This window comes from Mustela nigripes, chromosome 1 (assembly GCF_022355385.1).
Source record: "Mustela nigripes isolate SB6536 chromosome 1, MUSNIG.SB6536, whole genome shotgun sequence".
NCBI classification, from domain to species: Eukaryota; Metazoa; Chordata; class Mammalia; order Carnivora; family Mustelidae; genus Mustela; species Mustela nigripes.
In genome coordinates, this window is record NC_081557.1 from 78,417,918 (window position 1) to 78,444,501 (window position 26,584).

At 43.5% G+C, this 26,584-nt stretch overlaps 1 protein-coding gene across 8 annotated transcripts in view; it reads right to left on the minus strand.

The window, feature by feature from the left end:
- The window catches only part of NTM (neurotrimin), a 932,320-nt gene that overhangs the window by 156,488 nt on the left and 749,248 nt on the right, over positions 1-26,584 (minus strand). For all 8 annotated transcript variants that reach the window (XM_059413613.1, XM_059413659.1, XM_059413668.1 and 5 more), the window contains one exon: positions 19,378-19,610. In XM_059413613.1, coding sequence (XP_059269596.1) covers positions 19,378-19,610 — 233 coding nt within the window. The remainder of the gene's footprint in view (positions 1-19,377; positions 19,611-26,584) is intronic.

Consider the following 26,584-nt stretch of genomic DNA (forward strand, 5'->3'; position numbering starts at 1 on the left):
TGTTTAATGAATGGTCCTTTCCGTACAGTAAAAAAAAAAGTACCATACTCTGGGTGGGATTATGAAACCTTTATGTGCTATCATCTCCCCATATCACCTCACAACAACTCTGTAAGGCAAGTTTTATTATTATTTTGCTCACTTTGCAAGTGAGACAAACCCAGAACACAGATAACTGAAGCCCAAGTTTACACAATGACTATTTTAGCCCAGTTGTGTCTCTGTCCAGAATCTTACCCACCATGTTTTTACTGTGTTCTCTCTCACACACAAGGGAAGATTTGTCTTTCATCAGGGATAGGGGAAAGAGCCCTGGATGAGAGCCTGGAGAGTTGGGATGGGTCCTCACAACTGCCTTAGCCAGTGGTGTGACCTTGGACAAGTCAGTTAACCTCTTTTAAAAAAAATATTTATTTATTTGACAGACAGAGATCACAAGTAGGCAGAGAGGCAGGCAGAGAGAGAAGAAGGGAAGCAGGCTCCCTGCTGAGCAGAGAGCCCGATGCGGGGCTTGATCCCAGGACCCTGGGAACATGATCCTAGCTGAAGGCAGAGGATTTAACCCACTGAGCCACCCTGGCGCCCCCAGTTAGCCTTATAAATTTCATGTTTTCCCATCTGTGGTATTAGAACAATGGTTGTCAACATGAGTGAAAAATATAAGCACCCAGGAAGTATTACTAATAAATTGAATTGGAAACTCTGTGGGGAAAAATTCAACATTGCTTTTGTTTAACAATAACCCATGTAACTGTAACATTTAAAATTTGAGAATCACTGGCTGGGTGGCTTTCAAAGTGGTTTCTGGCTCTGAAATGACTTGAACCTATGGCCCAAGCTTATGGAGACCATGTCTTCTTGGAATCCAATCTCTGAGTCAGATTAACTTGAGTTTGCTCCTAAAGGGAAGCACACTGCCTGAGGATGGGCTATGCAGAGTCAGACTGCTTGATTTCAGATTCTGGTTCTGCCAGTTAGTAATGTCTGTTCTTACCCAGGTTAGCAGGCTTCCATTTCGTCTCTGAAGTAAGGGCAATAATAGCATCTGGTACATGGAGTTGTGCTGAACATTAAATAATATTCATGAAGCCATCTGATTCCTGGCTGCTACATAATAAGGTTTCAATAAGGTGTAGCTATAAATATTATCATTGTCCATGAAAACCTACCAGCTACTGTTTTCCTATAGTTGCCTCTAACCATCCTGTGAGTTGAGAAGCTGTGTCTATAATCTTCTATGAGCAGAATAGAGTCACAATGACCCAATAAAGTACTCCGGTCTGTAAAAGAAGAGGTCTCTGGGCATAGCAGGGTCCAGAGAAGACCCTTGTGACTCAGTAAATTTTTGTACTGTGGTCACCGTACCACTGCAGGAAATCCCCTGTTCCTGAAGCTGTAGCCTGGTGGCCTCTAGCCTGTGGCTGGTAACAGGCAGTGCCTCTCTGCAGAAAAGCATTCCAGGTGGTTGGTGGAGTAGAGAGGACATTTCTTTCTTACTTTCTTTCTTTTTTTTTAAATTTTATTTATTTATTTGAGAGACAGAGAGTAAGAATGTGAGGGAGAGGGAGAGAGAATCTGAAGCAGACTCTGCACTGAGCACAGAGCTCAATGTGGGGCTCAAGCGCATAACTGGGAGATCATGACCTGACCTGAAACCAAGAGTTTGACACTTACTGACTGAGACACCCAGGTGCACCTGCCAGGACACTTCTGATGATTGGTACCTTCACAACTTGTCATTCTTTTAGAGGGGATCAGTACAGAGTTCCACACATAAAGCATCAGGCCTTCTGGAACTCTCCCTTTTCTAGAACCCCCCAGCAGAACTCAGTGTCAGGTAGAACCTATTTCCTCAATGGTCCTCACATAGCTCTGGATAAATACTGTAAGTCCATCCTGTCTACCATCAGCTGTGAGTTCCTTTGGGTTGAGAAACAGATTGAATCCCCCCACACACAAACAAACATACAATCACATACATCGATACCCATGGCATCAGGGACAGAGCACAGACACAACATGCTTGAGTCCCAACAGATACACCATCTCTTAAATATACCATCTTCCCTCTCAGTGATGCACAGGGAGAGAGTTTCAACTTAGGTTGGATATGGACTCTCCAGGGGAAATGATGTAACTAACCTGAGTAGAACAGCAACTCAATTTCAAGCTGTGCTTACTAAGGGAAAGGGGAAATAAATAAATAAGGCTGATTTGATTATCTTAGCCTCTTTGTAAAGGCAATGCAAGCTCTTAGTGCCGGTGGCAAAACCACAGATGCCATGTCAAGGGTTAATGACACTGTGGACAAGTGGGAACCCGTGACTGCAGGGCTGAGAGGGGTCAGCAGGCTGGGGAGCATGGAGCTGTGCCCTGGGAGGAAAGTGAACAATGGATGCCAAAGAGTAGGGAGCCAAGAAAGAGGAGAAAGAAGAAAGGGATAGAGGGAACATGTAGGTGAGAGAATGAGGATTCTAGGACATATGAGAACAAAGAGCACATGAGCAAAAAGGCACAGTTCTGAGAATAAAAAGGTCAAAACAAACAAGGGAAGGAAGAGTGGGTCAGGTAAGAGAATGGTGAGAAAAGTAAAACAGAACAAAGGTGAAAAGAAATGAAAAAATATTAAACACCACACACACACACACACACACACACACACACCAGGCTGAGGACAACAAAAAGTACCTGTAGTAATAAAAAAGAAGTTGCTGGCATGATCGAATGAAAGACTGCCTCTGAGAGACAGATGGGAAATGGCAAAGAACCACCTATCGCCGAAAAGGAAGCCACGTCAACACTAACTCTCTGGATCTGGACAGCTGCTCACTGAAACCAAGTTGGAAGATCCAAGCACAACTGAAACCCTGATCAAAGTTAAAATATAGGCTGTGAGATTGCTTTTGACATTGCCTCCTGTTAATTCAGGGCAGCTCTGGGTAGGCATGGATAAAGAAGAGTCTGGATAAGGATGACAGACCATGGAGAGCCTTTTTGCCTTGGCCTTGCTCCCAAATACACTCTTTTCAAAGCTGACCTCCAATGAGCAATCCTCCTGAATAGGGTCCACTCTTAATTTGGGCCCATTTTGCCATTAAGAAAAATTCCTATGCTCTGATCTGGCTCCCGCCCACCTCTTGGGTTTCACCACAGACCCCTCCATCCCCTCCTCTAATGGTCTGCCTGCAGGATGCTTTCAGCTTCTCTGAATGGTCCATAAACCCATTCATCTTCTGGCCTTTGATATATGCTGTTACTTGTCTGGAACAGTTCACCTTCCCTACTTTACCTAACTAATCCTATTCAGCTCTCAACTAGGAAGAGGTGTCTTTTGGAAGGATACCTCCCTTTTAGTTCTCATTCATAAGACCCTCTCTAAGTGGCTGGTACTACCTTGGTTCTTGCCCTCATTCTCTGTCTATATTGCAATGAACTACCTACTCCTTGAATAGCAATAGAAGACTATTATTTATCTTGTCAACCACTAGAATATTATTTCTTTGTAGATAAGTATCTGGTATTTGTGTTCTACCCTCACAGAATTAGCATGATATGTGGCTCATAGAAGGAACTCAGTAGGTATTTGAATACGGAATGAATGCAGGAAAAAGATTTTATGTGATCAATGCCTCTTTCTTCATGCAGGGTCTGAACTGAAAGGTGAGGCAAGAGGTACTGTGTGTTTTGTGGGTGAAAAAGCACTGACTCCATTTCAGCTTACCTTCACTTGCCAGGCCAGTGGGCTTCCTGCTCCTCTGCATGCCATAGGCTACACTTGGCTAACTTTCCCAGTATTATGCTAGCGTCTATACGGCTGCACTTATTCTAAATCTGAGGAAGATTTTTAGCATTAAAAAAACTCACTTGTCATCTGTATTAGTCAGAGCTCTCCAGAGGAAAAGAGCTAATAGGAGATTAATATATATATATATATATATATATATATATATATATATATATATATATTAGAAAATGTCTTATGCAATTATGGAGGGTGCAAATGTCTGATGGCAGGAGATGAATATGCTAGCTCAAGCAAAAAGCAAACTTGCCCTTCCTCTGGCTTTTTGTTATAGTCAGACCCTCAAGGGACTGGAAGATATGCATCTGCATTGGTGAGGGAAATCTGTTTTACTCACTCTCCTGATTCAAATCCTGATCTTTTCTGGACACACCCTCACAGACACACCCAGGAATGATGTCTTCCCGGCTAGCTGGGCATCCCTTTGCCCAGTCAAGTTGACACATAAAATTAACAATCAAAAAGCACTGGGTGTGGTGCAAAAACAATTAATACTGTTATGCTGAAAAGAAATAAAAAATTTTAAAAAAAGAAATAATAAAATACATGAAAACTTGACAAAAAAAAAAAGCCCATCCCTAGCTAAATTGGCACCCATACCAACTCCTTAGATTATACCTAATCTCCAAATGAAGAAAATAAAAAGGTTATAATCCACTTAGCATGATACAACTCTCCTGCATACCACTGAGAATGTACTAATCCTTTCCTAGAAAAGGAGGTAAAGGCTTTGAGTGATGTTTGCTTTTCTCCTGTTATCCAGTAACTTAAACACTATGATGTAAAATTCACAAAAAAAGTCAATACACCTTACATTACATGATAGGGGAATAAGAGAGGAAAGAAAACAAAGATGTTTGCTTAATATACGTACACATAACACAAAAGTGTTCTTCACAAAACAGAGAGAAGTTATCGAAAACCTCAAGACAAAGTCCCCATGTCTGTAACTATCCATGTGCTTATAGATGCTATTTATTTTTTTCAAGATTTTATTTATTTATTTGAGATAGAGAATGAGAGAGAGAGCATGAGAAGAGGGAGAGTCAGAGGGAGAAGCCGACTCCCTGCCAAGCAGGAAGCCCGATGTGGGACTCGATCCCGGGACTCCAGGATCATGACCTGAGCTGAAGGCAGTCACTCAACCATCTGAGCCACCCAGGTGCCCAATAGATACTATTTATAACTACCTTCTTCTACTAACTGTTCTGCATTCCCTTTACCATCAGCCCCATATCAGCTCATCATGGTTCTTAACCTGGCAGGATAACCACACTGTTATTCCTGAAAAGTCTGCTCTCTGCACTCTCTTAGTCATGCCTACATTGGGTTGTTGGTTTTCCCTTAGCTTAGCCACAGACCATGATGATACTACGATATGCCCTCAGGGATCTCCTGGATTCTCAACATACCGTCCATTTTGAATTTCCCTTGGTAGTCAGGATCAATAACCCCAATCAGCACCATAACTCTCCTCTTTGCCTGTTGATTCAGAGGCATGAGGAGCCCAGAGTGGCCAGGTAGTGGTCTCAACCTCCAGTTCAATGGAATCATTGTTGTGTCTCCTGTTGGAAGCATTCCTCCCTTTGGAACTAAGGTCTCTAGACCAGTGGATCTTGAAGTTGAAGAGCAGGTGGCAAACATTTTGCTGGTTGGCCACTAGGAGTGATGTGAGCAGGGTCACTGCCATTTCCACCACTTGATTCTAGGTCCCATGGATCCTGGCTTCGGGAAAAATAGCCATCTGAGCTCCATAAGAAGGTTGAATATGTCTTTACTGAGTACTGAACAGACTGAATATTGCCTAAAGAGAGAAAAGGGAGGGCTGCAGATGTCTTAAGATATAGCAATGAAGGATGACAATCTAAAAACTCTTTAGATTTATTTATTTATTTTTTTAAGTAGGCAGGACTCAAACTCACAACCCTGAGATCAGGACCTGAGCTGACATCAAGTGTCAGGTACTTAATCGGCTGAGCCACGCAGATGCTCCTAGAAACTATTTTAAAACAAAGTAGGGAAATATGGGGTAAGACTGTATTGACCTACTTAGGTGAATGGCTCTTCTTTCTGTCTGTTTCCTACTTTTCATTTGAATAACAATATAGCAACAAGGTCAGGGAAGAGAAAAGGCACACTGTAATTAGAAGCATTGAACAAGCCCACTCATCTGATTTTACACAATTTCTACTAAGGAGTATACACATAATTCAGAATTTTATATTTAAAAAAAGTTTTCAATTTGACTTTCAGTTGTCTCTGGCTCTTAGTTCACTGTGCCCTGACTTGTAACTCCCAAACCCAGCTACACAAGGCTCTTCACCCACACCTGCACCTACGCTGTTCAGGTCCAATTGGTCTAGAGAGAGTCAACATTCTTATTACTTTTTTATTTTTTTTTTCCCTAGAAAGATTCTCATGAGCTTCTGAGACAGACATCTGGGTGGGCTGACAGTCAGTTTTTGGTAACTTATGTTTTCTTCTTCTCTGAACCTGCTATTCTATTCCTAAATATCTTTTTCTGTTTAAAAAGCCCTCCTGGTGCTTGATTCTCTCCTATCTTATTTTAAGCTTTACCCTTCTGTCGTAGGCTGGTGTATACCTTATCTCCTCTTTGGTGGATCTGATTTCATTTCAGTAAAGCTGAAAGACATATTCTCAGAATTCCAAACTGAAATAAAACATGGCACAATCTTTTTTTCCCCTTATTTGTAAATATGGGAACCCAAAGCTTTAACAAAGATGAAAATATTAAGTTCCCTTTACTTTCAACCTTAACAAACCACAGACTGAGAAGAATACATGTGTCTGGAATAGGACCATCCAGAAAACTGAGCCCAGATCACTCTTACTGTGCATACATACCCATCCAGCTTCCACCAGCTCCCCTAAAATGTTCTTTGTCTAGTTACTCAAGAAGAGAGGGACTTTCTCTAGGTCAGGGACACAGGATAACATGGCATAAACCACTTTCTCATTCTCTACCAGTGTCCTGCCTCAAAACTATCCCTCTGATCCATTCCCCATTCTGATGCCAAAAGTCATTCTAAACTAGAACTCATGTAATTTCCTTGCTTCAAACTTTCCTGTGATTCCCCCTCCCCTCCACAGTGAAATCTGAACTTCTTGTGTTGGCATAGAGTTGGTCTTCTTCTCAGAGGGACAATTGGGGTTACTTCCCCACAACTCATGCTTTCTCTGCAGCCTTCTATTTAGCACAAACCATACTCAGGTCTCTTGATTCCTTGCCTTTGTGTGTTATTCCTTCCTTTTGGAGCATGAGACTCCTCTTTACCTTGCTAAGAAAAGCCATCCCACTAAACTTAGCTTAAGCCTGAGGATCATTTTGATAGAAGTAACAGAAAATTTCACATTTCCACACTCAAGCAAAGAAACACAATACATGCTGGGATTAATAATAATAATAATAATAATAAATCAGGTTCACTTAATAGAAAGCCCTAGTTTTCAACTTTTCATTCATATATGTTATTCTGCATTTACATATTTTGTTTCTGCTATGTGCCAAACCCTGTTCTAGGCACTTGGATAAAACAGTGAACAAAGCAGGTCAAATCTCCATTCCCATGGAGCTCGCGTTCTCTTGGGGTGAAACACAGGCAACTCTTAAACATGTAAATATATGCAATGTGATAGATGATCTATGTTATAAAGGCAACCATACCAGAAATGTCCTAGGGAGTCCCTGGGGAGTTGCGAGCTCTATGTCCTATAGGTGATGAGAGAGACCTCTCCTGTACAGTGAGTTTTTGGACGAGAGCACCAAGGAACACCTGGCATGGGGTATCAGCAGAGAGAGCTATAAAGCCCAGAGAGGGTTGCCCTCTTGGGGATTCTAAGAACATCAAAAAGACAGGTTAAGAAAGAAAGAGTTTTAAGAAGGGCGGCAGAGAGACACTAAGTGCCACACACTGTAGAAACTTTTAGGACACAATAGGGACTTTGGATTATACTGTGAGTTGCCAACCAACTGGGGGTACAGATCAAAGGAATGACAGAATCTGTAAAGATGCCAGCAGGGCCATGCTTCCTCTGGATGCTTTAGAGAACATGTTCTTCATCTCTTTAAGCTTCTGGTAGCTGCTAACATTCCTTGGATCATAGCCACATCCTTCCAGTTTTCAAGGACAGCGACTCTGACTCTCTTTGGTGCCTCTTCACATTGCTTTCTCTTCTGCATGTGTATCAAATCTCCCTTGGCTTCCCTCTTATAAGTATACATGTGGCTATATTTAAAGCCTACCTGCCTAATCCAGGATAATCTCCCCATCTCAAACACTTAACTTCCCCAAACCTGCAAAGATATCATCATATAAAGTGACATTTACAATTCCAAGGATTAGAATCTAATGTATTTGAGTGGCTGTTATTCAGCATACCATAGCCAGTCCCAACACACAATGAATCATTTTGCTTAATGATTTTTTTAAAAGAAGCTTTACAATTTCTTTGTTATCCAATCAGTAGCCCATGTGCCCCTACTACATTCCAGATATTGGGGACAGACTGCAAAAGCAGATGGGCCTCTTGCCCTCAGGGGGCTCACAGTCCACTGGCAAAACAGACATAACCAAGTGATCATACAAACAAATGTCAAATTATTACTGTGTCGAGAAACACAAAGAATAACATGGCTCTGAATCCTGGGGAAGGAGAGGTACTAATGCAAGACAGGCAGGTCTGAGACAGCATCCCTAAGGAATTGACGTTGAAGTTCATGATTGAAGAATAAACAGGATTCAGTGAACAGAAAGAGGAAGAAGATGCAAGGCAGAGGTGAGGGAATGTAGAAAGGGCCCATGACCAGAAAGAACAAGAAGAGTGAAATAAAATCAAATGAGCATGGGGAGTCAGGAGCACAGTGTGAACCAGGAGTGGAGAGGGTGCTCATCCTTGGGCCCTGTAGGCCATAATAAGGAACCGGCTCTCTTAGGTTAAGTCTTTGAGGTCCCATCAGATTCAGGTCTGAAACTATCACTCTGGCTATGAATAGAGACAAAGTGAGTGATGAGGAGAGTGGGTGTGTGCAGACTAGCTATTTTATGATCATTTTAATAGCCAGGATCTGAAATACTAAACCATTCATTTCTAAAGTCTTCTCTTTGTGTGGCCTTCCCACATCCATACCTTTCTCCCAAGTTTAGGAGGCACCTGGCCCTTAATCCTTGCATTCTGGTCAATGGCTCTGTCCCAGTAGCCCCCCTTTTCAAACTTTAATTGCTGCCCTCACCCCCATATATATCCTGATGGGAGGGACTGGTCTCCTTCGTATTTGTATCTATCCCAACCTATATTTTGGTTCTACACACCTGGTGGTCTACATGTGTGTGAAAGGGAAAAAAAGAAAAACAAAATGTCTGATCTCCCTTTTTTAGGGGAGTAAGAAAGGACATGGCTAGCTTGGATCCTTAGGTGCAGAGCAGGGTTAGCATGACAATTCCTCCTTTAAGTTCCAGTTTTGGAGCATTATAAGACCACCATAAAACAAATCCAATCTGAATTATGGGAACAAAGGGGATGAGAGCTAGAGAGTGGAGGAACATCACCAGGCCAGAAGGTCAGAAAACCAGAAACACTAGAGTCAAAGGACAGAACCAGGATGGAGAAAGGGAATACAATCCAGACAGGTTCTTGGGAATGAGGACCCACACCAGCAGCAGAATATAAGTACACAGCCAGAACAGAGAAATGTGTCTGCCTAAAGGAGTCAAAACAAGACAAATGGACAGAAGAACCTGGCAACATTTACTATTGATAAATAATTACAAAAATGAAGGATTTTAACATGCAAGAGCATTTGACATCCTTTTATTTGGTAACTTTCTCCAAACTGGATTATGCGATATATTCAAACATTCCTATAAAATACATCTAGTTGGAAATAGATTAAAGAAGTGGGTCATTATTCCAGGTACTTATTCAGACTGGAATTCAGGACTCCTAAATTCTGAAATTTCCTTCTTCCTATTAAGCTATTCAATCCCCAACGGAGCCAACACTGGGTTCATTGTGCAGACTCCCAATTAATCACAGTAGAAAGCACTATTTGCCAAGTGAAAATCCTCTATTTTGAATTCTTAATCCCCCCACCAGCTGAGTTTACCACAAAGACATGAATATATAATTGAGACATAAAGAAAACATGCCACCAAATTAAACTGTCCTAATTTTAAATCAATAAATTCTTTCTCAAATAACTTTAAATGAAGATCTCTCAAAAGAAAAATATTGTGCTCTGGCAACTCCAGTAGCATTTCACCACTGAGTCTACCTCCAGCAGAAGCCAATTAGATTTTTACCAATGTTAGACATTAATTTACCATAGAAGATATTCAACAGGAAATGAAGTCTTATGATTACATGCCAAGAGCTGACACCTTAGAGCCTAAATTACCCTGGAAACATCAGAACCTCTGAGACTCCTTCATCTGCATGTGGTGGGATCTTGGGTACCAGTGAGAAGGTGCAGCTGGCAACAGGCCAGTCTCCAGTTCCTAAGGGTATGGGCCCTTTCCTGCTCACTGTGATCCTTCCCAGCATCTTTGCTCTCTCTGGTACAATCACCATGATGACAGAACAATGAGCCCCCAGGGTCATGTACTTTTTTTGCTGGTGTACAGGGAAATGTAGCTAATCTATCTTTACTATGGAAAAAGAATATGCAATGGTTATAAAACATACATTTTAAGGTTTTAAAAAACATACATTTTAAGGTTTTAAAATCTGACCTCGTGGGAGAAAAGTCTTTGGCAATCTTTACCATGCAAGGGACATAGAGTAAGTTGGGGTTGGATATATTCTTTCCTTCCAATAATTCCCTCTTCCTACCAAGGTTTCTTGACCCTGGCACTTGTCATTTTCTATTCTACTGATAAACTTCTAGATATTTGTCCTTTGCCAGAACAACCTAATGGAACTTTCCTTGAGGAAGAGATGTGATGTTCTTACAAACATCAAGGAAAACTGAGCCCATTTTGAAAATCTGCAGGACTCCAAGTCCTACCACTTTTCATTGTGCACCTTTCCAGGGCTCACAGGCCATCTACTACCTATGTGCAGACTATCTTTCTGGCCATACACTCAATGACTTCACCAGAGGAACCCTGTCCTGTTACTACCTTAGTGTTGTTACTTTTCCTCCAACATATCATACATCCTCAGAATGCCAAGCTTTGTACCTGTCACTGCTGCCAGGATGCTTCTCTCCAGACCTAAAAATTCCTATTCACTCTTGAGGGTGTTGGTGAAATGTAACCATGCAGTTTTGCTTCCCTTTCAGTGTATTAGGAATAGTTATATATAGGAGAATCCTAACCCAAGACGTTACCTTATAAGAGAGCTATTTGTAAGTATATGAATGCCTTCTGCTAGATGGGACAGGAACTCTATCTGGGTCTTTGTGTCCCCAGTGCCTAATTTCAAAATACTGTTTGATGGAATGGAAAGTTTTCAGTTGAGATTTCTCAATCTGACAGCAAATGGACTTCGACACATAGTCACCAACTTCACCCCATGCCCTAAAAGCAGGGCATTTCAATTTTAGCAAAACAAAAAAACAAACAAACAAACAAACTCCAGAAGAATTATCAGGGGCTTTTTGGGGTGCCGAGGTGACTCAATCTATCAAGTGTCTGCCTTTGGCTCAGGTCAGGTCCTGGGGTGGAACCCCACCTTGGGCTCCCTGCTCAGCCGGAAGCCTCTTTCTCCCTTTCCTCCCAGCTTGTGGCTCTTGCTCTCTCTCACTATCTCTGTCTCTCTCAAATAAATAAATCAAGTCTAAGAAAAATTAAAATAAAAAGAATTATCAGAAGCTTTTTAAGTCTTTTGAGTATCTAAGCTCCTCTATCCATAGTGCTGGCCTTTCTAACACTTAATACACAACCTACAGGGGAGACCTACTGAAACCTCTAGGGATGTTGTAAGAGGGCTTTTGTAAACATATTCTGGGATTAGTCAGATCCATACCAGTGGGTCTTGAGGCCATAAAGAGACATTGTGTCATCCTTAATTAACACTGTCTGTTTCAAGTTCCGCTCAGATAAACTACAGGGAGCTTCTGATATGGGAATAAGAATCTATAGGAATGCATCTTGGAAGGGCAACTTATTCAGGATCTGACATTTGCACTTTCCCCCAAATAAAAGGGCAGCAGGTCTTATTTGGAGGCCTCAGGGGTACACAAGACCCAGGAGGAATCAGAGCCACTATGTTATCCCAATCAGAGGCGACTCAGACTCCCTGAGGAAAAACACCTCAGGGATAAGAATTCCGTGGTTGCTTAAAGACCTTCCTTTGGGAGCCCTAACTGCTAACCTGGAGGGATGTTGCCTGACTCCTGTGAGTGTTTTTGGTGAAGCAATAGGGTCGGGCCACCCAAACTTTGTTTCCTTAGAGCCATAAGTGGTAGGAAGGGCTCGGCCAGGGCCACCCTGTTGTTATTTACTGTTGTGACCAGGAAGCACGGGAGCCAGAGGTCAAGTCTTCCAAACTGGCTTCCAAAATATGAGGGACCCTCCCAGATGCCCCAGAAGGCAGAGAAAATGCCATTATTAAACCACTGTGACTTTCATTACAGCAATTTTCTCAGATTCCTTTAGTCTAAGAGACTCTTCAACCCCTCCATTGTCAGGAACTAAACGAAGAAATTTAAAAACTCGCCAGTTAGAACTGAAATGCTTCATTTGCATGCTGTCTAAATTCTGTAAATCAATTTCAGGTAAAATGCCCTACTTCCTTGTCATTCTCCAGGGTGTTTGAGGATCACTCTAATTTTGTAGTGGGATTTAATTTCCTGACTTTTTGAAAGTTCTGTTGAATTCAGATGCACAGTCTTACGATCAGACCGAATGTGCACGTTCATCTATTTCTTGAGCAGGGCAGGAAGAGGAAAGATGATTTGGAAAGCAGTTTGGGATGGTAAATGTGACCTACTGTCACACAGACTATGGAAGCCCGAAGAGCACAGATGTACTCAGAAGGTGACTTCTGTTGATTTAGAACCGAATGGTGACACTTCCCTCTACTACAGGCTCAGCAAGCTGTGGCTTGAATGGAAATTAGTCAGTACAAAGGTCTTCTCAACACTACGGGAGCCTTGTAGCGCTAGGAGGGCACATTGCTTTCTAGGTGATGTGTCTGCAGAGACAGAAATCTTTGCTCTCCACGTAAGGATTAGAGCACATTTTTCCCTTTGATATGTTGTGCTTCAAATTTCCTCTTGTACAGGTTCAGAGTGGGGGAGGGGTTCTATGGGGCATAGGTGTCCAGAAATTAAAAGTTATTGTTCCTGTTCCCTTAATCATAATAATGAGTTTAGTTTGACAAGGTCAATTAATTATTCAGGATTGGAAAGCAACACGATTATACAGATCAGGCGGGTAAGAAGAAAGGGCTTGGAAGACGAAGACAATGAAAGGTAAATGAAGGGCTGGTACAGCCAAAGCTCCATTGTTTGCAAGTCACCTGCCCGTGCTGACTCTCTCCCTGGCCTAGGCCCTTTCTCTCTGGAATTCCTCTAAGGCAGGGAATGACAGCAGAATCCTGGCTTCTTTCTCTCCTTCCTGCCCCATTCCAGAGGCATTAGCATCTCCTCCCTTTCATGAGCTTCAGAGCTGTTTGACTCCACGAGACAGGTAATTAACTATCAAACAATAGCAGGGATTTTCAGATTAATTCTGCTTAGGAAGAAACTGGAAAACTCATTTACACCAAACAAAAGGGAGGGGGTGATTAGATACTCCAGTGACAAAAGAGAGACCTAGATAGAACCTGGAAAAAGTGCTAGAGACCAAAAGCTCTGTTAATTATTATTATTTTTTATTATTGCTATTACACTAATATCCATGTCTTAGGAGCACTGTGGGCTAACATCCGCTATCATGCCAACATGTGTCTGAGTGAGATTAAAACCCCTCAAGTACAGCGCTCAGGCCTCTGCACCTGGATGAGAAGGCCCTTCGCTAATGTTCTGTGGACCACCAGGGAAGCTGTGCTCAACTGTCACACAAGGGCGCCTGCAAGACAGTGAAAGCTTTGAGAGGGCTTTCACGATCCCCTTAACTTAGCAAACAATTCAATCCCACAAGGTGTTTTATTGTCTCTGAGCTCTCCACGAGACTTTCTCTTCCAAATGCTTAGCCACTTTAGATACCCTGAGGAGCACCAGGATCAAGAGAGGAATAGGGTTAAAATATGCAGCTGGACTCCAGAAGCAGCCACTTATTAATTACACTCACAGAGCAGAACACCCTGAGGTCAAAGGGATGGAAATCATTAGACCCAAATTTCAATAAATCTAAAATGGACCTCCCTCACGCTGGCCTAAAAGATGGTGTTCTGGCTGCCTAAGTGGGCGTGAAAATATGTGAGTGGTATTTCTTAATGTTCACCAACTCCTTCTGTGTGGAGTATTCAAGGCATCTAACAATTAAGAAGTCCAGAGATCTGAGGTTCTTCATGAAGCCATCACACAATGCTTTAGAACACGAGGCTTTTGACGAGTTAGTACCACCTTGTTCTAGAGTCCTCAAGGTCCTGGTGTGCTCCCTCCCCACTCCACACCCATATTTAACCAACCTCCAAATTCTGTTTTCCTTTGGATACAACTTCAGACTCTGGTTTTTCTTCTCTGCCTTAGCTAACAGAAGAACTCCAGTCCGCCACCTTTGTAGTACCCTTCTCTTGTCTTTAAAAGACCTCCGTCTTTTCTTATTTCTGTCTTGTCTCCAAAACCCCATTCTCTTTTCCATACCACACCTAACCCCTTACATTAATGAAACCCATTCTTGCTTTCACATGTACTGGCCCATTGCCCAAAACTAACTTTCTTTCTTTCTTTCAAGATTTTATTTATTTGTTTGTTTGTTTGTTTGTTTGACAACAAGAGACACAGCAAAGGGAGTGGGAGAGGGACGAGCAGGCTCCTCACAGAACAGGGAGCCCAATGCGAGACTCAATCCCAGGACCCTGGGATCACGGCTTGAGCTGAAGGCAGACGCTTAACAACTGAGCCACCCAGGCATCCCCCAAAAGAACTTTCTAAGACAAGAGAATATTCTATTTCTCTCCTGGCTAATAGAGTAGCCACTGGTCATACATGGCTACAGAAGCATGTAGCTAGTGCAACTGAGGAAGTACATTTTAAATTTTATTTGTTTTTAGCCCATCTAATTTTCAATAGCCATTGTGGTGAGTAGGTACCTCACTCAGTTCTCTTGTACCTTTCCCCTTGCCCACCAGCCCCTGCTGATGCCTTTTCCCTCTTCCTCTTCCCACACTGCCCCCAGAGCCAATCTCTTCTTTAAAGCTGTCCCTTACTCCTGGCTTATCTGGAAGACTCACTCCATGTAATCACCTGGGCTCAGTGCCCGTAGCCAGAAGCCTGCTCTTCCCTCCATGTTGACCCTGAACAACGCAAATCGGAAGAACTGTCACCTTCTTCTGGAAGGCTGGTCTAACATTCTGGGCCACAGAGACTGAGATCTCTGTGGTTTGACACTCACACTTACTTCACCTGGTACTCCCCATGGTGTCACTTACTAGCTGCTCCTCCAGCCCCTACAGTGCCCACTGCAGGAGCACTCCTCTGCAGCCCAGGCTAGGCCAACCCAGTCTATGTTCTAGCCACATCACCAGCCCTGCCAGGACCTTTGGAAACCGGTCCCACCCCCCTCAGCCTGGGGAAGATTTAGGAGAATTTAGGTAGCCCCAGAGATAACTTAAAAAAAAAAAAAAGCACATCGAGAACTTACCACCAGTGAAAGATTGTCCTGAGGATTGGAAGGACAGGAGATGATGTGTATAGCAGAAGCTCTGGAAACCATGAACCAAGGAAAGACCCCTAGCCCTTCATCCTGGGCTTGAGCTCGGGGACCCACCCATGCTCAGAAGCACTGCCACATAAAAAGACCAGCCTGATTACTGTCAAGTCTTTTCTGAATCTGTTAAAATGTATAATCAGAGGACATGCAGGTAAGAGGACCCACATTGCTGGTTTTTCCTGATGGGTGCCCTAGAAGGATTTAGCCAATAGTAGCTATACTTCCAGAAAATGAATTCTTGGTCATGGCTTGGGCAAACATTATAGAAGTCCATCTCCACACAAATGGGAACTAATTCTTTGCAGGCAGCTTTTTATTCATCTCCATGTGCTAAGCGATTGGCCAAAGTTCTGTAGCCAGAGTTGTTTGTCAGCAATTATAACCCCTATGGAGGAAGGAAGGAGTACTAAGGGCATGCACAAAGGGCCAAAGGTCTGATTCTCAGACACCTGCAGAGGCGGCATCACAGCTGCCCGCGAGAACTAAACATACTCAGTGACAACCATGGAGAAGACCCAGAACAAAGAACTAGTGGGGACAAAGGGTATGTTGATAACAAGAGGAAAGATACTCTCTCCCTGAAGCAGCTCACATGATACTATGGAAGTGTGATTACCTTCCTTCTGTGTAGGTTTACTTGTATGTGAAGCTGACCACATATATATAAATATACATACTCAGAGGCAGACAGTTGGTTTAGTTCTTTCTGCTGCTGCTAGTGTGTGTGTGTGTGTGTGTGTGTGTGTGTGTGTGTGCACGTGCAGTGTGAGTATATATGGCTGTGAGTATTTAATGACTGTAATGCCATTTTGAAAACTTAATACATCTGACTTTCATTCCAGCAGCATTGTGTTCAGGGTTGAATAGCAACTTCAACAAAATCCAGACAGTCAGCTCCTGCTAGGGGAATTAGGGTTTATGTTCAGTATAATAAATGATCCCAAGATAAATATATTCTTTTTTTTTTAAATGCTGGATGGTGATGTATCCTCTTTCCAATACAGAGATGGGGGAGTCTAGCTCTATTTAGTTTGTCTGATTGTTTTTAAGAAGGGGGACAGGTTGGCTCTGAAAAGCTATGGTCCACTATTCATTAAAGTGTCAATAATGCTCAGCCCAGGCATATCGACAGCGGATTAGCTTGGGCTGAGTCTGTGTACAAGACCAGTGCCTTTTTTAACCTAGCTTGTTTCCAGATCAATACACCCATCAGCATTCGAAAATTAGCCCAAGATGAGATTCCAATACTTGAGGTGGCGTGTCATGCTAAGAGGCCACCTAGCCAAGTCACAAATGTAAACACCTAGCTGGGGATTAGACATTTTCCATTAGCCTGGACATGAGCGAAGATTGATGTAGACCTCCTCGCTGTGCCCCTCCCAGGTCTCTACCCCATATGCACTCCGCTTCCCCTCTGGATGCTGTCTAAGACCTCTGGACTATAATTCCAGCCATTTGCTTCAATAAGCATTTATTAAATGTGCACTTTGGATCAGGCACTCTCCCAGGTACTTAGGGCAGGAATGTGTGGGTGTGTAGCTGTATGTGTTGGGAGGGGAGGGCTTAAAGAAAAAAAAAAAAGACAAAAACACGGTCCTTATTTTCAGGGAAGTTTCGGTATTTTCCACTCTTTCTTCCATACTCCAGTTCCAGAAAGTTCCTGGCTTGCTAAAGTGAATGTCGTACTAGTGTGTGTTTGTTAAATTTTCTTTGTCAGTGCAGGGTATCGTGCTCTCAATAGTGTGTGCAGGTCAGGGCATGAAAGGAGCATGGGGGATGGCTTCAGAAGCACCCCCTCGTAGAGAATACAGATAGTGCCACTGGAGCAGTTGTCAGACCTCCTCATCAGATGTGGCCCTCAAATTATGTTTCAGTCAACTATCCATCATAAAAAAGGTTTTGACCAATTGATTGATTTTTAAATTTTTTTTAAGTAGGCCCCATGCTTAGCATGGAGCCCAATGAGGGGCTTGAACTCATGATGCTGAGATCAAGACCTGAGCTGAGCTCGAGAGTCGGAAGCTTAACTGACCAAGCCACCCAAGCCCCCCCCCCCCAAAATGTATTTTACATAAAAAACATATCCACCCTGAAACAAAAGTCTTAGGGAATGATACTTATTCTGCTGTTTGTAATATGGTCATAACTTCCATGCAATTTCATCTCCTTTAAAAAATTTTGTTTGCATCCAGGAGTTTGAAATATATTTATTTATAGGACGAATTAATAGGAAAAGTCATAATAGCCATTCAGAGGAGTGAGAAAAAGAAATAAGAACCACACGGTGTGGCCAAGCTCTGGACCAGCACTGAGGGGCACAGAGGTCCCTGTGGTCCCTGCTTAGAGCGAAGGCCACAGTTCTCATGTTGTGCTGAGTCTCATCCCCGCTCACCTAGCCTGCCCTTCCCCAGCACATATCCAAACCTGGGATGTACATTCTCTTCCCTTCTCACAGATCACGTTCCCGAATTCCCCCAGCTCCTTTGTGTTCTTCCTTCTCCAGCCACTTTCCTGCTCTTGTTTCTCTAGCCAAGCATCTGACAATCTCTTCCCCTTTCTTTGGCTGCCCTGATGAGGAGTGGTGGCTGAAGGAACCTCTGCTGGAGGAGCTTCTGGCCCTAGATGCCCATCAGCTGGATGAAGGGAACTAGGGATCAGGCTGGGAAATAGACCCCAGCAGAAAAGGCAGGCTCCACTACTCTGAGCCTAAGCTTCTGAGATAATAAAATGAGCTAGTGGTCCACTATAAAAGAATTTTAAAAAGCTAAAAAGTAGTATCAGTATTTAAAAAAATATTGGTGGTTAACATGTATACAGCTCTATAGGTGCCAGACCCACTTCTAAATATCAGATAAAATTTAGCAAGCTCATCACATCAGTGACTCTGCTTTACAGAAGGATACCCTGAAGCCTAGTCAGTAAGTTGATTCAGGTCTCACAGCCCGAAAGCGACCAAGTCTCATTCTGGCCCTATGTCCACCATGGTAAAGTGCTGTGTGAATCTTCTGGGGCCAGTTCTTCTTTGTGGGAAACAGGCGAGCACCACACCCAGGGCCTGAGAAACAGGGAGAGAGAGGGCAGAACCCAGGGAGATGCAAAACCAAACCCAGTATATAGGCCTCAAAAGCTGGGGTTGAGGGGTGCAGAAAGAGGGGGCAGGAACCCAGGGTGTCAGCAAACATGGAGAATCAGACACAGGTTATTAAAAGGGAGAAACCCAGCGCTGAGAGATGAGAGACGCAAGCAAGCAGGAGACAGTGGGGGTGGCTGTTAAGGGCGTGTCCCAGGTGGGCGTTTAGAGCATCTGTGACGGGCTCTGCTTTCTTTGAAGCCTGTGGGAGGGTATGGCGTGTGTGTAGTGCCAGAAGAGCTAAAACACAGATCTTAAAATAAAGCAAGCTTAGAACTGGATAGAACCTTAAAAAAAAAGAAAGAAAGAAAGAAAAAAAAAAGAAAATCTAAAGAGGAGAAAAAAGCCAAGGAAAGCAATAATTAGAAGATAATTTTCTGAGAAAATATATTATTGGAACAAAACCAAAAAAGAAAATCCTAGTTCTATTCAACAGGAAAACTTATGTCAAAATTCAGCTTCAAATGGCAGAATGACAATTAGTTGTTCTGTTGTCCTGTCCAGATGGAACAAACAGAACTCATCTCTGCCGAGGATCACAGAAAAAGTGTCGGACATGGGTTCTCCCAGCCACTGCCCAGACCGTGCAGCCAAACCCCGCCTACCTTGCACAATGAGGTGGACCCTGGAGGTCTTTGGGTGGTTGTCTGTCTGCACAGAGCAGGTGTACGGGCCCTCGTCATATACATCCACGTTCTGGATCTCGATGCTGTACTGGGTCTGGGTGTTGCTCAGGAGGACCACACGTGGGTCTAGGCACCATTTGTCATTCCCAGCGTAGAGGATGGTGCTACGGTTTAGCCAGGCCACCCGGGTGACCCGGTTGTCAATTGTGCACCTGGAGGGAAAAACAGACGGGTGAGTCCAGGCACCAGAAAGGAAGTGGAGGCAATCAGAGTCAGGTCTTCTTAGCAATGCTAGGATGACTTTTCACCATGCCCTGTCTTCACCGGTCCACCCCCTTCCCCCAGTATACACACATAACATTCCCTGTCTTATTGTTATGAGTGGCACTTTCTGGAAATGGGCAGCAGAGATCTTGTGCAATTATAGCCTCAGAGCACTGGCTATCTGAGTCTTCTGGGTCCTGAGAAGTTCAGCACTGAGCACTGAAAACCAGCTGGGCAAAGTACCAATTCCGTAGTCATAACTATTTGGTAGTTACAGTTGAAGGCATCTTCCATACCCAGAATGGCTAGACCCTCGGGGAGCCATCAGCTCTCCCTTTGCACAAGGATTCCCATGCTGTAGGTATTTGGGGAGTACTAAGTCATCCAGTACTTATAACAACCCTATGAGCAAGGTTCTGTTGGTAGAAGGAATAGAAGAACAAAGAAACTAAATATTTCTCCCAAGCCACAGAGATAATATGTGCTACATCAGAGAGACCCAGATTTTAACTACTAAACATTATCTCAGAATAGCGGATTCTAACAGAAGGCTTCTGAAGTCAAAACTAAATATGGACCACCACCATTGCTATTTATCTTCATTACACCCAGGGGCAGAAATGTTCAATTACTGCGAGACTAAAGGCATTTTCCAAAATCTCAAAACTGTTTGCACGTATAAAAATAGATTTCGTCTTTTTTATTTTTGCATCTGGAGTCCCCAAATTGTGGAAGCTCCCTTCTCTTTCCTTATATTTTCAAATCTCCCAGCTTCTCTCGCCAAGTCCTAATCACATCTCTCTGTCTGTATTCATTTCCCTCTCTCAGTACACCAAGTATGTTCTATGGCCTTAGGGGAAATTCACAAACACAGTGTCCTGATCCTAACTACAATGCTGGAAATAGCAATGTAGCTCAGTATGTATAATGATACCTCAAATTTATATATTCTTTTGCAGTGTACAAAATACTTTTATATCCACACCGTTTCTTTTGATTCTTGCAGCCAATCTGTGAAGTAGATTATCTTACCCATTCTCTACTTTAAAGATCAGGACTCCACCATTTGGAATGCTCTGAGGAATTGCCCAGGTTAGAGAGCTGGGAAGTGACAGGCATCTCAGCCAGGACATCTGGCTGATTCCTGGACCTGTGTGCTCCTCAGAATGTGCAAAGGGAGATTTTTCCCTGGGGAGGGACACCTGTCCCTGCTGAATTCTCAAAATGGTCTATGACCATAAAAAACCTAAGAACTGCTGCTGAGCACACCAGCTTCCCGGGTGGTCCCTCTTGAGATGAGATTTCCTGTACTGCACCTTCTTTCCGCTTACACTTCTGTAAATGTTACAGGATCACTGCAGGGCCACTCAGGCACACATGGGGAGCCTTGCTGAGAATTCCTGTAGGGAAAGCTGCTCCACCAGAAACACCTTTGCTCTGGTGTCCAGCAAGCTCTGTGCTATTCATTGTGTTTCCCAGACAATGCAGGATGGAAATGACTTCACTAGGAAAAGATCAAGGGAATGGGCCACTTGCGTCAGAATCGCATGAAGGGTTTGTTACAGGGGTTTAGTTTCACCTCCTACCCTACTGATTCAGTCTTTGGGTATCTGGAAATACGAATTTCTAACAATACCCCAGTTGGGTCATAGACCTACCAAAGTTTGAAAAACACTGGCACAGAGTTGTGTGTCTGAGATCAGCTACATAATTTGGGGGGCTCAGTATAAAATGAAAAGGCAGAGCTCAGTATAAAATGAAAAGGCAGAGCTCATTTCAAGATCCTGAGAGCAGAGCACTTAACCATGTGCAGGGTCCTTCTGAGTGCAGAGTCTGTGTGTATAATACCTGAGTGAACATACCCTAAGTAGACCTTGCAGTTTATTGTGCTTACAGTGATTCTTGGGAATCTTAATACAATGCATGTCCTGATTTGATAGGTCTGGTGTGGATCCCGAGAGTCCACACTTTCAATAAGCTCTCAAGTGACACCAGTGCTGCTGGCTCTAGACCATTCCTTAGCATAAATCTTGAGTATGAAACATATGAATATTAGGATGGGGAAGCACTGAGCTAGCAGCTCACTATGTAGAAGTGTGGTCAGAAAACCAGCAGATCACCATCCCATGGGAGCCTGGTAGAAATGCAGAAACTCTGGCCCTACCTCATATGCAATGAATTAGAATATTCACTTTAGTAAGATCTCTAGATAACTAGAATACATGTGAAGTTTGGGCTGGTCTAGAACATATTTCAAGACTGCCTCTGGCTTTGAGGACTATACCCAGAATGCTGTCAGTAAATGAGAGGTAGAGAAGTACAGCCAACAGAGGAGGCACGTGAGGCCATCCCTTCTCTTAGGTTCCTCACAGACGTCCCTGATGTTTGTCATCGCAGGCTGCCTTACCTGGAGTGTGGACTTGGAACCAGAGTGGTTTGAAATTCCTGAAGAACAACACACTCCCCAGCATATTTTACTAGTAACACACCTGGGATGTTATTTGTCTTAATTACCTTAAGGATATCCCCTGCTCTAAATTGTACTTGGCAACTCCTGGATGGCTCAGTCAGCTGAGTATCCCACTCTTGATTTCAACTCAGGACGTAATCTCAGGGTCCTGAGACTGAGCCCCATGTCAGGATCTGCTCAGAGCCTGCTTAAGATTCTCTCTCCCTCTCTTTGCCCGCCCCCAGCTCTCCTGCACACCTTCTCTCCCCCCTCCCCTCTAAAATCAATAAATAAATACTTGGAAAAATAAATTTTGTTTCGACCCAAGCAGAGAAACTGTGAAATTCATATTCATGACTAATATTTATTGAAAGCATCTTCTTGTATGCCTGGTACAACACAAGCCTATTACATAGACTATATCTCAAAAATGTGGTGGGTTCACTTATTAATGCCAACTTACAGATGGGGTTAAGTCACGTTTAAAAAATATCCAAATTGAAAGAATACTTGAATTGATCAGAATCGCTGTGGTATTAAGTTGCAGAGTCAGGATTCAGGCCCAGTTTTATTTTATTTTGTTTCCAATTCAGTGTTCTTCAAGGTCCTTATAAGCCCTCCCAAATGCCCTCCAACATTTAAATTCAGGGTGCGTCAGAATTACCTGGAAGCCCTGATAAAGTATGGATTGCTGGCCCCTCCCTGGCCTGGAGACCACATTTTGAAGTCCATTAATTTAGACATCTGGTTTCTGATGTCTAAATCAGATGAGGGCTGCAGAGTGAGTGGGCACTAGGAAATGAGCCTTGTTTGAAATAGTTTTCCATGACTTTACAGGAGAGAACTTCCTTGTAACCAATAAGTTCTGGGAAGCCAGAGCTGAGGCCCGGCTATTTGCTCCTCCAGCAGCTAAAATGGACCCAGACACCAGGTGAATGGCCAGCTGTGGCATAGGAAATTCTGATCCACAACCTCTGCATGGCTTGGATAATTGTTTCTGATGCCCACAGTGGGGGCATCTCAGCCTCCTGATGAATCCAAAAGGACGGTCCTGGGCTTCCTGGGAGTGCCTAATTATTGGAAACTGACTGCAACGACGTCGTCTCACAGCTCTGCACTGCGCTTCCAGGGCCAGAGATGTTCATTTGCAGATACACTAATGCTCCGAACGCAGCCAATTTCCAGCCCGGTTATGCGGCCCCTGTGATATACTACACTGAAAAGCTGCCATAGCTTCAGCTGTGGTTTGGGCACATCCAAGGTCATGTTTAGATGTCCAAACTGTCACTGCTGGATATCAGTCTTGCTGAGCCTCCCCGGCATTACTGCCGGCTTCTGCAGAGATGGATCGCAAAAGTAACTTGGCAGCCAACTACTGTCACCTCCTCATACCTGTCCCCATCTATCTGTCTCATTTATTGAGTCTCCACAACAATGCAGAGGAAACAATTCTCCCCAGTTAAAAAAAAAAAAAAGAGGTAAAAGCAAGCATAATTGCTCCCTCAGAATGCCCTGGTTGTTGGGGAGTCAGTAGAAGACTGAGGTAGGAAATTCCATCAACAGCCTCCCTGTTTTGCAGAGATGGCCCTCAACATAGTTCTGCAAAATGACACCTCAAACACACCATGGTATTTCATGTCTCTCAGGAAGGTAACTGACTGTATGATTAAATGGGAAGTAGGGATCCCTTCCAACTCAACTCTTCCCAATCCAGGCATGTACAGCTGGTGAGGGCCACTTATCAGAGGGAAATAGTCGCAGGTCAGCAAGGGGATGGAGAGACAGAAAGAGTTGAAAGTGCTCTGTCCAAACCTTGAAATCCTCTCAACTAACCTTCTTTCTTTTTCTTTTCTTTTTTTTCTTTTTTTTTTTTTTTTTAAGATTTATTTACCTGTTTGAGAGAGAGAGAGAGAGCGAGCAAGCTGGGACAGGTGCAGAAAGAGAAGGAGGGAGAGGGTCTCAAGTTGACTCCACAGTGGGTGTGGAGCCCAACACGGGGCCCAATCCCATGACCCTGAGATCCTGGTTTGAGCCAAAATCAAGAGTGGAATGCTCAACTAACAGAGCCACTCAGGTGGCCCACCTCTCACTTTTTCCCTGAATTCTTGAGATACACTAAGCTCCTAAACCAAGCATCATCTCCTCCCATACTGCCAGATATACAAAGATAAACAATCTTTGCTGACCTAAGCCTTCTGGATTGAGCTCTTCCAACTCCCCAACTCCAAACATCTCTGAACTCTGAAAGCCCTCTGTCCTTCTGCCTTAATACTGCCCTCACTTCCATCCATGAGCCCTCTAGCCAGGGGCCATCAGCCTTCAGCCTTTGTGGGAATGGCCTTCTCCTCCCATCAGGAACTCCTCACACACGTGATCCCCATGGACAGCCCATGGCCTGACCTATGCAATATCCTGGCAGCATCAAGACAGACAGACAGACAAAGCCTAGTAGAGATGCTTGTTTATCATTTCATTGATGAGGCCAGTGCCCTTCTCAGTCTACAAGTCTGTCTACATTCTGCTCCTTGGAGAAATTTCTTCTTAAAGAGAGAGCAAGCCTGTTCTATTTTAATAGAGATCATCCAGGTTGGGCAGCTTACATGGATCGGCAATGCATTTTCTTTAATGATGAAAAGGTTCATGTGTAGTTGACTGGAAGAAGACCAGCCACAGATGCCCATGCAGGACATTGCACTGAGCAGAGTGTACGGCAGAGAAAGCTGTCATACCTGTCATTTTCTACAGCTGCACCAATTGTGCCAAAGCTCTAAAAATGCAGCCCTCTATGTCCTCCATCTCTTGCTGATGAATAGTGACATTATTACACTTGCTGCATTTATACATTGAGGAATAGGAAAAAAAAAAAAAAAAGATTAAGCAAGCCCAGGATGAGGGCCTGCAGAGTTAAAACCATAAAAGTATGGACTCAGGGCCTCAAGCCACTTTTGGATCTGGAAGGAAATGAGAAAGGGAGAGAGACAGTGGGTGTGTGTCTACAAATTACAAGAAAAACAGAACAAAAGTATCTGCTTGGAATCTTCTAAAGGCAGACAAAGAGAGTGTTGAAATAAAGAGAACGATTATTGAAGAAGGAGAGAAAAATCTAGGCTTGACCTTTCTTAAATGCACCTGCCTGAAGATCCGAGGGCTACAATGGATCCAGACAGTGGGTAATCCAACCATTCCTTCTGTCAAATGGCCCTTCAACTGCTTTTGAAAAGCAACACATCTCAAGCAATGCTTGAGTCTACAGTAAAATAAGAGCTTCCGCCCTTCACAGCACCTGGTCACAATCTCCTCTTATTGCAGAGAAATGCTCCAGCTGCCCCTAAATTTGGTACCTTTGAGCATTTGGCTGCTGCTCTGCCCCTCCCTGCAAGCTTCACAGACAATCATTGCGATGTGGATTGCAGAGAAATACCACCAGCCAGCCCCATGGAGTTGGCATGGACATCTTCCAGACCTTTTCCTGGGGGGAAACCATCAAATAGAAAAGGCAAGATGCTTCATCACCCACCTGCTGAAAATTCAGACAGCACTAGTACCTTCACTGAAGAAGAAGGCTTCCCTATTGGGGTTGCTAATTTTGCCCCTAGTAGAGTCTAAACTCAAGTCGATATTTGTAAAATTGTTTTGGATCATAGTGAGGCAAGAAACACTAAACTTAACACTCAGTTCACGATGGCCTTGAATCCCTCAACTACGACTGTTTTTGCTTAAGATTAAAAAGAAAAACAGATGTGTGCTAGAAAGTCTGTGCCTGGGTAGAAGCAGAAATCTTAGAAGAAAGGGGCATGGATCGATGGTAAAACCCAACTGTGCACATACCACCCTGGAAGCTCACACTGGTGGCAGGTAGCTGTGGCCTATAGGGGCTGGGGGGGTTGGAGAGAGGCAAGAGAACAGGCTCTGAACTCAGACAACTGGAATCAAAGTCCCAGGTCTTGTGTATATTGCCTCCCTACAAGCCCTCCAAACTTCTCTGAGTTTCATTTCACTCATCAACATTTTCTCCTGCATGGGGTTAATGAGAGATAGAATGGAACCAAACACGCAGATGAATTGCTTTGTGTGTAGTTGAAACTCCACAAACAGCGTGGTTCTACAATCTATTATACATACGGCTTTCCCATCTTCTCTGCATGTATGTTGCATCTCTTACTAGATGGTAAGTTCTTGAAAGCAAGGGCCACGCCTTATTTTGCTTACATGCCCGGACATGACATCCTGTTGAGTACAGAGTAAGCATTCAATAAATATCTATTGTCAGTTTCTTTTTTTTTTTTTTTAAAGAATTTATTTATTTATTTGACAGAGAGAGATCACAAGTAGGCAGAGAGGCAGGCAGAGAGAGAGAGAGGAGGAAGCAGGCTCCCCGCTGAGCAGAGAGCCCGATGCGGGACTCGATCCCAGGACCCTGGGATCATGACCTGAGCCGAAGGCAGCGGCTTAACCCACTGAGCCACCCAGGCT